The 15,622-nt window shown below is 44.6% G+C and overlaps 1 protein-coding gene across 1 annotated transcript; it reads left to right on the top strand.

The window, feature by feature from the left end:
* Window positions 1-1,270: 1,270 nt before the first annotated feature.
* LOC140740220 (uridine-cytidine kinase 2-like) lies at window positions 1,271-14,969 on the top strand. Its single transcript, XM_073069291.1, has 7 exons — window positions 1,271-1,395; window positions 4,156-4,315; window positions 4,630-4,726; window positions 6,222-6,364; window positions 7,028-7,125; window positions 7,324-7,372; window positions 12,452-14,969. The coding sequence occupies exons 1-7, from the start codon at window positions 1,300-1,302 to the stop codon at window positions 12,583-12,585; spliced, it is 777 nt and encodes a 258-aa protein (XP_072925392.1). The 5' UTR covers window positions 1,271-1,299; the 3' UTR covers window positions 12,586-14,969.
* The last annotated feature ends 653 nt before the right edge of the window (window positions 14,970-15,622 follow it).

Below are 15,622 nucleotides of genomic sequence, written 5' to 3'. Positions count from 1 at the left end.
CCCAACATAAAGCCGCAAAGAGGACTGCACTCACTACAACAGACTGGTAAAATATCTCCAACATCTGCACACATTGAAGGATCTCACCTTCCTTAGAAAATAGAATCTGCTCATCCCCTTCTTGTAAACAGCCTTTGTGTTGGTTTTCCAGTCAAGTCTGTTGTCAAGGTGAACACCCAAGTATTTGTACTCCTCTACCACCACAACAACTTCTTCCAGAACGTATACAGGACTCGTCAGTCCTCTTACTCCTAAAATCAATCACCATCTCCCTGGTTTTACCCACATTCAGGAGCTGGTGATTCCACCTGCACCACTCCACAAACTTGCCCATCAGTACTCTGATTCCTGCCCATCTCTGATATACCCAACCACCGCAGAGTCATCAGAGAACTTCTGCAAGTGACAAGATTCAGATTTGTACTGAAATTCTGAGGTGTTCAGGGTGAACAGAAACAGGGACAGGAGAGTCCCTAGTGGTGCTCCAGGGCCTCTCACCACCATCTCAGACAGAGAATCAGCCAGCCGTACAAACTGGCGTCTGCAGTCAGAAATCGAGGAGATAGTGGATTTGTCCACCCACATCCTTTGCAGCTTCTCACTGGATTGCATTGAATGCACCAGAGAAATCAAACACAGTAATTCTCACAATGCCACCAGGTGGGAGTGAGCTCTCGGCAACAGGTAGATGATCCACTCCCACATGAGGCTGAGGGTCCAATGAAGACCTCACCTGCCGTCCAAGGTAACTCAGGACCAGCCTATCCTGCACCTTCATCACATGATATGTGAAGACAATCGGTCCTTAGTCATACATTTCGGATGGAGTCGCCTTCTTGGGTACAGCAAGCAAGCAGGAAGTCTCCCACAGAGAGGGAAGAGAAGGGAAAAAATGCAGGATAAAGAAAGAAATGGGGATAAGTGGGTGAGGAAAGTACAGTCGCAAGGGCCATCACAAGACGACCGTTTTATATTTTAAAAAAAGTAACGTTGGGGTGAATATATTAAAATAATTATTTTATGATGAGACTTTTGTTGAAGTGCCTGCATTATTTCGTTCAGAAATCACAGTCATTCTCTAGACAGTTAAAAAGCTCTTCCTTTCTTCTTTTTTCCGCAACCTATATTGCTGCTGTTGAAGGTAGGGCTTCAACCTTGTTTGACACTTGATTAGCCAATAAAATGTCGCATAGGGTGACGTCCGCGAAAACGATCAGCCAATCGAGTCACCGCCTGTAGGAATCAGGTTCGGTTGACGAGTGGATGAAAAGGTGCGCATGCGCCAGGAGGCCGCCAGTAATGTCGGCGATGATGGCGGGAGATGTGGCTGTTGAGAGGAAGCTGCCGCACCGGCCTTTCCTGATTGCTGTTAGCGGCGGCACCGCCAGCGGCAAGGTCAGTAGCGCTACCGGTATTCACCGCGGGGCCTTCAGCCGGAGTACTGAGCTAGCCGCTAGCTTTTAGCCCGCTATTAGATTGTGAACCGCGTGTCAACGGAGACGCAGGCACATTGTCGGTGGGGTGCGCGACGTCAGCGTCGTGACGTTTAACGGTTGATTCGGAGGGGCGGAGCTAATCCCTACGTCTGACGTTTACAATACTCAGTGGATCCATTTGCACGTCATTGAACATGTGACCAGGCAATGAAAACAAATTGCCCTCCAAGGCTCATAGGATCTTAATCTGGACGTTTATGTGTAGCTGCTACTAGGTATGCCAACTTGTGCTTGTCAAAATGTCAAAAGTAAATTTATAATCGAAAAATATATACAGTGGTGCTAGAAAGTTTGTGAACCATGTAGAATTTTCTCAATTTCTGCATAAATATGACCTAAAATTTGATCAGATCTTCACCTAAGTCCTAAAGCTAGATAAGCACAACCTAATTAAATAAATAACACAAAAATTACACTTGTTTGTTTTTTTATTGAGAAAAATGATCCAATAGTACATGTATTTGTTGGAAAAAGTATGTGAACTTTTACTTCCAGTAACTGGTGTGACCCCCTTGTACAGCAATAACTTCAACCTAACGTTTCCTGTAACTTGATCAGTCCAGCACATTTGCTTGGAGGAATTTTAGGACATTCCTCCTTACAAAACTGCTTCAACTCTGGGGTGTTGGTGGGCTTCCTTGCTTCCTTGAAGCTGTTTGATTCAGATCCTTCCACAACATTTTTATAGGGTTAAAGTCAGGACTTTGACTCGTCCATTCCAAAAAAAGTTTTCTTCTTTTTAAACCATTCAGGTGTTGATTTACTCTTGTCTTTTGAATCATTGTCCTGTTGCAATTTCCAACTTCTATTAAGCTTTAGGGCTGCTACCCTGACATTCTTCTGTAAAATGTTTTGATACAAATTTCAATTCATTGTTCCTCCAGTGATTGCAAGCTGTCCAGGCCCTGGGGCGGCAAAGCAACTCCAAACCACGACACTCCTTCCACCATGCTTCACAGTTGGGATGACGTTTTGGTGTTGGCGTGGTGTCCTTTTTCTTTCAAACATAGCGGTGTGCATTTCTGCCAAAAAGTTCAACTTGTCTCATCTATCCACAGAATATTGAGATATGCAGCAATGTTTTTTTTGTTTGAAGAGTGGTGGTTTCCTCCGTGGTGTCCTTCCACGAACACCATTCTTGTTCAGCGTTTTTCTTATAGTGGACACGTGAACAGAGCCTTTAGCAAGTTCTAGAGATTTCTGTAGGTCTTTTGCTGTTAACCCTTGGGTTCTTGTTTCATCTCCTTCAGTATTGCACGTTGTGCTGTTGCTGGTGTGATCTTTGCAGGATGCCCACTTCTAGGGAGAGTAGCAACAGTATTGAGATTCCTCCATTTGTAGACAATTTCTCTTCCTGTGGACTGATGACCTCTCAGGTTTTTAGAAATGCTTTTATAGCCTTTTCCATCTTCATGCATCATTACAATTTTTCTTCTGAGGTCCTCTGAAATTTGTTTTAATCGAGGCACGGTGCACATAAACAGATCTTTCTTGAGAAGAGCAGGCTCTGTCAGTAACCTGACTTTGACTTTTTTATAGGTCAGGACATCTCTACAACCCACACCTCCAATCTCATCTAATTGATTGGAACACCTGACTCCAAATAGCTTTTGTAGAAGGCATGACCCCAGAGGTTCACATACTTTTTCCAACAAATACATGTAATATTGGGTCATTTTTCTCAATAAATAAATAAACAGGTATAATGTTTTGTGTTATTTATTTATTTAATTGAGTTCTGTTTATCTAGCTTTAAGACTTGCGTGAAGATTTAATCACATTTTAACTTATTTATGTAGAAATAAAGAAAATTCTGCAAAGTTCACAAACTTGCCTGCACCCCTGCATGTTACCAAATATTACAAATGGAACTTACAGCAGGAACCATATGTTCAGAAAGACCGACAAAACAATGTGCAAATGAAAATAGTACTGAGGACATAAGTTGTAGCAAGTCCTTGAAGGTGAGTCGGTAAGTCCTAGTGTGGTAATTTTATGATGCTAATTTTTTTTGATATTTGTACTGTGTGTATTCAGTTGACAACTATAACTTTGAACTATTGCTGTTCCAGTTTTCTGTCTAATGCTAGTGAAGGAATTTTCTACTCGACTGCATCAGTGTTCTTCACAACAAACTCTAGCAGATCAATAGCATGCTGTGCCTTGTTAAATGCAATAATGTAAAGGTTAGCTGCAGATTATTTAAAAAAAAAAGAATCTCTCACAGCTCTTCGATTCCTGATGGAGTGACCCTCTGGTTCAGCGACAAGAAGAAATGTAAAGTCCGTTTCTGAGTCACCGGCGAGTATTGTGCACACTGTCATTGACACTTTCCATCACTCTGGTGCTGGTGGAGAGGTGAATGAGCAGTAATTAGCTGGAATGGAATTGACTACCTGGCTAATTTCCCCGTTTGATAGATGGCAGTGTTATGCCTGTTTATAACCACTAAGTTAGGAGTGTCGGCTGTTCTTGAGCTTTTGACAGTGTTCAGATCCTTTGCCAGTTTCAGGGATTTTGCCCCCGATTAGAGGTTTCAGCTCCAGTACACTGTGTGAATTCTGCAGTGGGCGAATGTGTCTCTGTCTGATTTTTGGTGCAGTTAGAGCTGTTGAATAAACTAGAGAATTGAATTTGATGTTTTCTTTCTTTTGGACAGTCATCTGTGTGTCAGAAAATTGTTGAGCTGCTGGGACAGAACAAAGTGGATCAAGACCAGAGGCAAGTGGTGATCCTGAGCCAGGACAGCTTCTACAAGGTGCTGACCCCTGAGCAGAGGATGAAGGCCAGTAAAGGGCAGTATAACTTCGACCATCCAGGTACCTGCTGCCATTATAGATAAGCAGCTGATCGGGTGGACAGAAAAGCAAGCAAGGAGAATGGGAGGAGAGAGAGTGCCCACGGGAGTTTTGCTGGGAACTGTGTGGCAAAGATGGTGGTGGTGGGGATGTTGTTGTAGACATAAAGCATGACACCGTGTCGCAGGGGTAAAGGGAATGATGCAGTCGGGGTTGTTCTTTTACAGAAAATTCCCTGTATCAAAGCGATTGTGTGTTATCCTAGTGTCCTGCTAGATCTTGCTGTTTTCTCCAAGCTCTGCGCCGTATTGATTATGCCGTTCTACCACCCACAGATGCATTCGACAACGAGTTGATTCTCCGTACTCTCAAGGACATTATTAATGGGCGGACGGTGCCAATTCCAGTTTATGACTTCGTTAATCATTCACGGTTTGTATCAAAGCAGTTGTTACATAAACCTTCAATTCTGATGAGTATTCTAAGGATGGGTGATCTACCCTGGCATGGACCCCCAGTCAGAGTGATCTAGTGTCCTTGAGTAGAGTGTTCAAGAGTCTCAACTTGTTTTACAGAGAACCATCTCTCAGGTCCTCAGTGGGTAGGAGATTCACTTTGGTGTCTGACTAGCCCATGTGTTACCCTGGACCTTGTGCTTGCTTATTTACTGAGACACAAGGAACCCGGCAGAGCAGTCTGCGCAATCCCTCGCCCCCTTTTATTTCCCTGTGACCACAACTGTTCCTTCTGGCGTGCCTGTGGCTTTCTCTTCGATTCTTTTATCAGTGAATTACATTGGGGGAAATTAATAGTTTCCCAACCAAACCACGAATTATGAGGTAAACAAGAACATCCAAGAGGAAATACAAATGGCACTCAAGGTCAACCTGAGTCACTGAATTGGGAGGTAGAGTAGATGAGTGCTAATAAAGGGTCTCTGCCTGAACCGTCGACTGTTTATTCCTCTCCACGGATGCTGCCTGGCCTGCTGTTCCTCCGGCATTTTGTGTGTGTTACTCTAGATTTCAAGGCACATTTATTATCTAAGTGTGTGTGTGTGTGTGTGTGTGTGTGTGTGCACTATTTATCCCTGAGATTTGTCTTCTCCAGTTAGCCACGTAACAAAGAAAACCACAGAAGCCATTCAAAGAATAACATCATCCCCCCTGCACGCACACACACAAAAATTTGCGCAAATGGCAACAAGACAGAATGGGCAAAGGCACAGAATATATAAACGTAAGACTGAAAGAGACCAAGTGAGCTACAGACCAATCCCTAAATCACAGATCCAGAACCTTGGTACCATCCTCCGACAGCTTTGAGAGGGTCCTTCCCTCAGGAGCAGCAAGCAAGAGGCTGTAGACAGCGCTGAACACTCGCTCGCTTCTATTTAAATCTTCCGCGAGAAATGCTTGATCGATTTGAGGGTGCTCGCCTCTTGGAACCTTCTCGGAGACAGCAAAACGCCAGATTGCTCAATGGATCTCAAAATTGTAGATCGCCGGCTCTTAACCGTACCAGAAACACATTCACAGTCAAAAGATGTAAAGGAAGTGAAAGAAGCAGTTTTGTGAGAGGCGTCATATGTGGTAGCGATGTTCACTGGCGCCATCTCCAGCAGATTTCCAGCAACTGCAGGATCCCGTGTGTTCAAGCTGCTTTGTTACTCTGCCACCTCGGTGAACGATGCATTGCCGCGACAGAGTGATTCTGTTTGGATCTTGGACAATGCCCCCGGTTTGACCAGGGTTCTGTGCTGCTTAGTTGGAAGGTTCCTTTTTTAAAAAAAAAGATGTATTTATTTGTGCACGATGCACACAGAAGGAGGCAGGGTGGATGGATGGATGGAAATGGATCTGATTGCAAGGCAGGACAGGAGGGTTTGGGAAGTCCATATGTCTTGTGACGAGGTTTCTTGTTACAGGAAGCCGGAGATGGTGCCAGTTTATCCTGCGGATGTGGTTCTTTTCGAGGGCATTCTGGTTTTCTATTCCCAGGAGATCAGGGACTTGTTCCACATGAAGCTCTTCGTGGATACGGATGCTGATACTCGTCTCTCTCGCAGAGGTGAGGGGTTTGTGCCAGCACAGAGGGGGAGAAGTTGGTGAGTGGGCTTGGGATGATCATCTAGGGACTGAAATTGGTTGATGGGGCAGAGGAAACAGCTTTGGGAAAGCATATTAGGATGGGTCTCCCCTGTTGGAGCCGATTTTGAAATGCAAACAGTTAAGAATACCCTGAAATAGGTTTATAGATTGGTGGATGGAGAGGAGTGAAAGGACCATGTGGGGGTGGCGGGGATGAAATGGTTAACGTACATTCAAGGGAGGGGTGGTACTGTGGATATATAGGTGAAGAATGGATGGAATGAAAAGTTAGGGGGGTTTGATCTCAACACTATCCTCTATTGCCATCTCACAATTAAGTTCCATTGTTTTGATCCACATGAACTTGTTTCTAGCCAGATCCCAGGACTTTTACTTTCCACGTATCCCCTCAGACACTTGTTCCCCCAGGCTGTTTTGGTTTTTGGTGTTGGGGCAAGGATCAGTGTAAAGGTGTGTGTTTGGATCACTGTTGAGCAGTCCGAGCTTTGAAGCACCTTTCCTGTTTTCACCCTCTCTCCATGTCCACACACGCTTTTTCCAATCTTGCGAGCAATCCCAGTGCAGGGAGTGTAGCAAGCGTACACATTTTTAACCCTTGTTTTATTTATCCTTCGCATCCCAGTTTTGCGTGACATCAATGAAAGGGGCCGTGACTTGGAGCAGATTTTGACGCAGTACACGACATTCGTCAAGCCTGCCTTTGAGGAGTTCTGCCTTCCGGTGAGAAGGGGTATTGTGCATTGGGCTACAGGGACTGTTCTGGTCTTAGGGACCAATGAGATGGATCATTAAATTTCAGCCTGTCAGAGAACAGGCCAGACCTTTGCTTACGGAGGGGTTGTCCTACTTGCATGACTGTTTGTGATGGGAGTGGTCCTTGTTCTATTGTGAATTTAATCATTTGTGTCTCATTCACAGACCAAGAAATACGCTGATGTTATTATCCCCAGGGGAGTTGAAAATCTCGGTGAGTTCAGAGCCACCTGCAGTAGTTGATCTGGACAGCATGGTGGTTTGGGACAGATCTGTGGAGGTGTGAAGTTATGGAATCATTTTGTCTGCTGCTGTGATGGTGAGCTTGGATCAGTATGGGAGGGGGTAGATGAGGGCCAAATGCTTTGGTCAGATTGAATGGTGTTGCCAGTGGTGATGTCTGTTGGAATCGGACTTGAATGGGAAAATAGAACAAAGCAGCGATTTGGCTGGCGACGGTTGTGCTGCCTTTTGGAAGAGCGTTGATGCTCAACCCACTCCCGCTGATTTCTGATCTTAGTCACATTGACAGCGAGGGTGTGGTAATCCAGAGATCTGAATTTAAATTCCTCCAATGCATTTACTGAATTTGAATCTCATTTCTAATTTGAAATTTTTTTTTTAAAAACTATTCAGTAATCTCAAAAGTATATCCTTCAGATAAGGATGCCCAGCCTGTGTGAATTCAGACCTACTAGCATTCTGGCTAGTTTTACTCTAATCATTTCATTGAGGCATAATCAATTTGTCATCTACCATTGACTTAGACACTGAATTGACTAAACACGATGAGCGGGCTTTGGTGTCTGATGCGCCCAAAGTTGACCGTGGTCTGCAAATTCCTGTCCAAATCACCGTTTGTCAATCACCACTAACTCTGAATCCTGGAACACTCTCCAACAACAGTGGGAGTACAGACTGCAGAGGTTTAGGAATCTCCATTTACACAGGGGTGTAGGGATGAACAATAATGGTTCAATGGTTCCATTAAATATCAGTACTGTATACAACCTGAAAGTCTTACTCTTAGCAGACATCCATGAAGCAGAAGAAAAACCTGAAGAACAAATAAACTAAATAATGAATGGTGGGATTACCAGCACTGCTCCATTCCGGAAAGATAAAATCTCCATTAAAGTTATTGATTATCTGTTTCCATTGTCTTCTTAAGTGGAACACAAAAGATTTCTATTTCTCTTCCCTTTTGGTCTTTTGCCAAAATAATCTACTATTGATTGACTCACCAGTGGAAATATTTTCTAGTTTATTTTCTAGTCCCTACGATTCTCCTGTTCCAATTCCCTAACTCGGTCTGATAGGAGCTGCAGCTGGATGCACCTATTGCAGGTGTGGTCATCAGGGACAACTGTGTTGACCCTGACCTCCCACATACTGCATACGGAGCACACCATTGCTCTAACTGTCTTCCCCCGTTACCTGATCCCAGATTAGTCAGAATAAATTAAAAAAGAACCTACTGACCTTACCTTTTTACCTCAGCAAGCACGTCCTCAGGCTCACTGATTTCCTCTCACCGAAGTCCCCTTGCGCCGAAGCCCGCTGACCCAAAGCCCAGCACTCTGCTCCCACGCACTCCGCTGCCCGTTCCTGAAAGTGGGCCGCTTTTTAAAGCCCGCGCTCGCCGCTGACGTCACCCGCGCTTGCGCAGCTTTACCTTCCTCCTCAGGTACTCTCCAGGTAGGACCTCCAGGGTAACAATCTCAGGATTGCTACCTGTACCATGTGCAAGTGAGGCAAGGAACAGAAAGATTATACAGATTAATACGTGGCTGAGAGGATGGTGCAGGAGGGAGGGCTTCAGGTTTGTAGATAATTGGGCTTTGTTCCAGGGAAGGTGGGATCTGTTCCAACGGGACGGTTTACACCTGAACTGGAGCGGTACTAACTTTCTTGCGGGGAAGGTTGCTAGTGCTTCTTGGGGGGGTTTAAACTAAATTTGCAGGGGGCGGGGATCCAGAATGTGAGAGAGGATAGCGAGAGGAAGAATAAAGGACAGGTGGGGACTACACGGTTCCGGAATATTAAGTGTGTAGTAGAGAAAGGTGAGGCGAACAAGTGATAAGGAGGACACATGTACAGAGGGATGGTCTGACAGAACATGGAGTTAAATGTGTTGAAAGAATAAGTAAATTTAGGAAGGACAACAAAATTCTAGGGGCGTATAGCCCGATGGGAGTTCGGGGAGCTGGGCTAAGCATAATAGGCAGCGATTCAAACAGAGAGAGGAGAAATGGGCTAAAAATTCTATATCTGAATGCACGAAGTGTCAGAAATAAGGCGGATGAGCTTGAAGCTCAGGTGCGAATGGGTAACTATGATGTCGTTGGGATAACAGAGACATGGCTGCAAGGAGATCAGATCTGGGAAATGAATGTACAAGGGTATACGTGCTATCGTAGGGACAGAAATGTGGGCAGAGGGGGTGAGGTGGCCCTGTTGGTGAGGAATGAGATTCAGTCCTTTGCAAGGGGGGGGGGGGGGGGGGACATAGGATCAGGAGAAGTAGAGTCTGTGTGGATAGAACTGAGGAACAGTAAGGGCAAAAGGACCCAAATGGGTGTTGTCTACAGGCCACCAAACAGTAGCATGGATATTGGGTGCAAGTTGAATAGGGAGTTAACATTGACATGTGGCAAAGGTAATGTTGCAGTAGTTATGGGGGATTTAAACATGCAGGTGAACTGGGAGAATCAGGTTGGTGCTGGACCCCAGGATAGGGAGTTTGTAGAGTGCCTACGGGATGCATTCTTGGAACAGCTTGTACGAGAGCCGACCAGGGACAAGACTATTCTGGATTTAGTGTTATGTAATGAACAGGATTTGATAAGCGATCTTGCAGTAAAGGAGCCATTAGGAGGTAGTGATCATAATATGATAAGTTTTTATCTGCAGTTTGAGAAGGATAAGGGCAGCTCGGAGGTGTCAGTGTTGCAGATGAACAGGGGAAACTATGGAGCCATGAGGGAGGAGCTGGCCAAAGTTGACTGGATGGATATCCTAGCAGAAAAGACAGTGGAACAGCAATGGCAGGTATTCTTGGGAATAATGCACAAGGTGCAAAATCAGTTCATCCCCCGGAGAAGGAAGCATTCAAAGGGGGGAAAGGGGCCACAGTGGTTGACAAAGGAAGTCAGAGATTGCATAGCATTAAAAAAAAAAGGAAATATGACAGAGCTAAGGTGAGTGGGAGGACAGATGATTGGGAAGTTTTTAAGGAACAACAGAACTTAACTAAAAAGGCAATACGGGGAGGAAAAATGAGGTATGAACGTAAGCTAGCCAGGAATATAAAGGAAGATAGCAAAAGCTTTTTTAGGTATGTGAAGAGAAAGAAGATAGTTAAGAACAATGTTGGGCCCTTGAAGAATGAATTGGGTGAAATTGTTATGGGAAACAGAGAAATGGCAGAAGAATTTAATGAGTACTTTAGATCTGTCTTCACTAAGGAAGACACAAGCAATCTCCCAGATGTATGGATGGGCCAAGGACATAGGGTAACAGAGGAAATGAAACAGATTGACATTAGGAAGGAAACGGTGATGAGTAGACTGATGGGACTGAAGGCTGACAAATCCCCAGGTCCAGATGGTCTGCATCCTAGGGTACTAAAGGAGGTGGCCCTGGAAATTGCGGATGCATTGGTAATCATTTTCCAATGTTCCTTAGATTCAGGATGTTCCTGCGGATTGGAGAATGGCTAATGTTATCCCACTTTTTAAGAAAGGAGGGAGGGAGAAAACAGAGAACTATCGACCTGTCAGCCTGACATCGGTGGTGGGGAAGTTGCTAGAGTCCATTATTAAGGATGAAATAGTGGCATATCTAGATAGCAGTGATAGGATTGGGCTGAGCCAGCATGGATTTACCAAGGGTAAATGGGTAGCGGTGAATAGGTGTTTCTCAGAATGGCAGGTGGTGACTAGTGGGGTGCCACAGGGCTCGGTATTGGGACCACAGCTGTTTACAATTTACGTCAACGATTTAGATGAAGGCATTGAGAATAACATCAGCAAATTTGCTGATGATACTAAGCTGGGTGGCAGTGTGACATGTGATGAGGATGTTAGGAGAATTCATGGTGACTTGGATAGGCTGGGTGAGTGGGCAGATACTTGGCAGATGACGTTTAATGTGAATAAGTGTGAGGTTATCCACTTTGGAAGTAAGAACAGGAAGGCAGATTATTATCTGAACGGTGTAAAGTTAGGTAAGGGAGAAATACAAAGAGATCTAGGAGTCCTTGTTCATCAGTCACTGAAGGTGAATGAGCAGGTGCAGCAGGCAGTGAAGAAGGCTAATGGAATGTTGGCCTTTATTACAAAGGGAATTGAGTACAAGAGCAAGGAAATCCTTATGCATTTGTACAGGGCCCTGGTGAGACCACACCTGGAGTATGTGGTTGGTCTCCAGGGTTAAGGAAGGACATCCTGGCTGTAGAGGAAGTGCAGCGTAGATTCACGAGGTTAATTCCTGGGATGTCTGGACTGTCTTACGCAGAGAGGTTAGAGAGACTGGGCTTGTACACGCTGGAATTAAGGAGATTGAGAGGGGATCTGATTGCAACATATAAGATTATTAAGGGATTGGACAAGATCGAGGCAGGAAATATGTTCCAGATGCTGGGAGAGTCCAGTACCAGAGGGCATGGTTTGAGAATAAAGGGTAGGTCATTTAGGACAGAGTTAAGGAAAAACTTCTTCTCCCAGAGAGTTGTGGGGGTCTGGAATGCACTGCCTCAGAAGGTAGTGGAGGCCAATTCTCTGGATGCTTTCGAGAAGGAGCTAGATGGGTATCTTATGGATAGGGGAATCAAGGGATATGGGGACAAGGCAGGAACCGGGTATTGATAGTAGATGATCAGCCGTGATCTCAAAATGGCGGTGCAGGCTCAAAGGGCCGAATGGTCTACTTCTGCACCTATTGTCTATTGTTTATTCAATTCAAATGTCTGATCCTGTAAACCTGGAGCTTACCTCCTATTGTGGGTTGTCTCCAGCCCTGTTCTAACCCCTGAATGCAGACTTGGTGTTCCTAACTCAATCTCTTCCAAGGACATTGCATCTCCTGCGGTGTGGTGAGAATCATTGACAGTTCCCTGAGGGAGCTTTGCTAAATAGTTCTGTAGGTTTAGTATAATCCAGAAGGGGAGTGGAGTGGTTGAGGGTGTGGATACTTGAAAGGGGTTAGGAAGTGTAGTGAGTTGGGGGGGGGGAAGGTCGCCTGATTTGTCTAGTGCGTTCATTTGAAATCCTTTTTCTCTCTCTCTCTGCAGTTGCCATCAATCTGATTGTGCAGCATATTCAGGATATCCTGGCTGGTGGCCTAACCAAACGCAATGGTTACGTGAACGGTCACACCATACTGCGCACCCGCCACGCCTCAGAGTCCAGTACCCGGCCACACTGATCCCAGACAACGAAGACAGGGAGAGCACCATTACTTGTTTACTTCCTCACAGTCGGAGTTTTACTATATGACTGACAATGCTACCTTTTCCTCACTTAAAGAGTCTCATTTTACTGTGGCCCTGGGTTTCCCCTTGTCTCTAATAGCTGTTGGCAGCAAGTATACAGGAACGGGAAACATTTATCATTGGTTGGGATATACTGTCTGCAACTTTGGAACCAAGGGTATCATTATCCTTGGCCTTCTGTTGACTTGCTTCCCATAGTGTTTCACTTTGGGGAGATGGGTGGAACATTTGTGGTAAATAACACCCTCTTTCTCGGTCTGGGGACTTTACTCCAGGATGAGTGCCATTGTGACATAATTTGGGTCCTCTTAGACTGGTGATTGGAGGTGTTTGATAATCTGTATTATAGGGTTGAGCCACCCCACACTGCCCTGTATATGATGGTTATATTCGATGAATTGACTAGAACAGGTAGCCATCTTGCTAGGAGCAAGTGACCGGTGCACAAAGAGACCGTGAAATAAATGTTGTGTAGTGGCTCCGCTGAACCATGAAATGATTGTGCCACGTAAACTGTCCTTGTGTGGACTTAGTACAGGAGAGTGTGTCGAGTGCTATGGTTGAACTTGTCTGCATGTGCATGCACACATGCATCCCAGTAGCACTTCCTATCCCTGCTGCAAGCTGCAATAATTGCCTTCCATTCATTCATATTTGATAGATAAATCCTTTCTAAAATACAGTCCCAAAACCGTACACCGGGAGAAACAGGGCTTTGTGTAGCTGCAGTGAAGTAAGCTTGGCTCGAGCTGTGAAGCCTTGCACTTTGGTGAATGAGCTCAAGTTACCATTGTCTAAAGTCTGAAATTCTGGCTTCATTTTGTCTCTCCCCTGGTTCCTGGAAGTGCAGTATTTTGCTGGTGCACATTTGCCTTTTGTGTGACATGTTACAAGGCTTTATTTAAAATTCAGTCTTGACGATGTTGGCACAGGCAATGGGATGAGCCTGGATCATTTACCTACTTGGAGAAACTCAACTGGCAAGAATTCTAGCTGGTTGGCATCATCCTGCTTCAGTGTTTCTAAGCCCTTTGTGGCTATTCGTATTATCTGGATATATCCATGGGGTCACTGGAGGAGCCCAACTGCATCAGTTAAATAAAAGTTTGCTGCTGATAGTTCAATGTTTGTGATTCTAAGGCTGGAATCTCCTTGGGATTTTTCTATAACCCAAAATTCTGTTGGGAACGTCTGCTTATCTTTAATACATTTGAGTTGCAGTTCTCTGGTCTTTGTTGCGGCCCCACCATTAAAAAAACGTTCAGTGGAATTTAAATAGCAAAATGAAAACCTTTATGAGCTTGGCAGTAATCTCTGAAGAACAGGCTCCAGGCCTGTCCTGGGCTTGCAGTGTCGGATGCTGTGAAGAGAGTGTTTAACTGTTGAGATTGCGAAGGTGTGTAAAATCAAACCTCCACTTTTCCAGGAATTCATCCTCTGAATTCATTCTCTGGGTTATACAAACTCATCACTGTGGAATTCCCTGAAATAGTCACGAGGAATGGGGCAGGGGGAAATAGTTACGGGACTTTAAGGAATGGTCTGCCCACGGTGCCTGGTGTAATCCATGTTTTATGAGGTAAGTTGATAACTAAGACAACAAGCCGAAACTGTCAAATTCCTTGAGTGGGACTGTTTCATTTAAGAGTTTCAAGTAAAGGCAATGCTGCAGTTTAAGGCATTCTGCTGAGCTTGCACTAAACCAAACCTGTTTGCCTCTAGCAGCCAATCCATTCCTTCTCTGGTGTCCTTGTGGCTCAACGATATTTCTGATTTGTCTAATTTCAGTTCACTAAATCCACCACTGTTACGAATGAACAGTAATCTCTGAACATCATTTAATTGGTAGTTGGGATCCACCAGTTGCCTGGGTTCCATTGCACTTTCTATAATCACAAAGTTTTTTTTGTTTGTGTGTTTGGGAGAGTGCAGGGACTTCACAGGATGTCTTTCCAACAGCTATTGCATATTTCTCTGTTCACTGGTCTACTGCCTGACATTGAACAGCAATCTTGCACTTAATAACTACTACTTGAACATTATTGAACTGACACAATATTTAAGGACGTGTCTGTGGCGTAAGCGGTGAATATGCACTGAGCGATGAGGTGAAAAGACCAAGGTTTAATGTTGTGTGATTCATGCAGCTTGATTTATGTAATCTGTTTGTTCATTACTACTCAGTGAAGGATGAATTGAAAGTATTTGTTTCCATCAGATGTTTATTTTTAGTACGTGTACTGTATATTAACTTAAAAGGAGTTGGCTCAATAAAAGGCTAAGGCTTGCAACACTGCTAACCCGGCTGATGATGAGATTCTCTCTGTGTAATAAGCCACCCACTCTGAACTTGAGAAGGAGTTCACTCGAATGGTGAGTATTCTCACTCTGTCGGAACTGCCCCTTGAACTTATGGTCAGCTGATTTGAGAGGTAGCCGCCCTTCACATAGGCTCCACCTGGACCCAAACAACAAACCAGTCAGAGCTGCATGTTCCTTCCACGTACAAGCATGAATTGCAGAGGAAAAAGAATTGCAGGAGGATATGATTGGTGATGTCATGGCCCAGCATATAAGTGCCAATGCAGCACTTGTATCTTTCTCATAAAGAGGCCACTTCCTGGGATTCCCATCATCACAACGGCAATTCCATTCACATCACACTGTATCAAGAATCCAGGTAAGTCAAGTACTGTCCAGGGAGATCGCAATGAAAGAAGTGGTTCAGAGCTAGTTGGTTCTCTGACTCAATAGCTCCAGTCCAGTTAGAACACCAATTTGCCTGTTAATATCAAAAGGGCATAGTCACATCCTCAAAAAATTCAAGCAGGCCCGTAAGGCACGGCCTGCCCTTGACAAAGCCATGCTGACTTCCTAATCATATTATACCTCTCCAAATGTTCATAAATCCTGCCTCTCAGGATCTTCTCCATCAACTTACCAACCACTAAAGTAAGACTCACTGGTCTA

This window comes from Hemitrygon akajei, chromosome 16, assembly GCF_048418815.1.
Source record: "Hemitrygon akajei chromosome 16, sHemAka1.3, whole genome shotgun sequence".
NCBI lineage: Eukaryota > Metazoa > Chordata > Chondrichthyes > Myliobatiformes > Dasyatidae > Hemitrygon > Hemitrygon akajei.
Note: the sequence above shows the minus strand (reverse complement) of the source record. Positions and strands in the feature narration are given on the sequence as shown.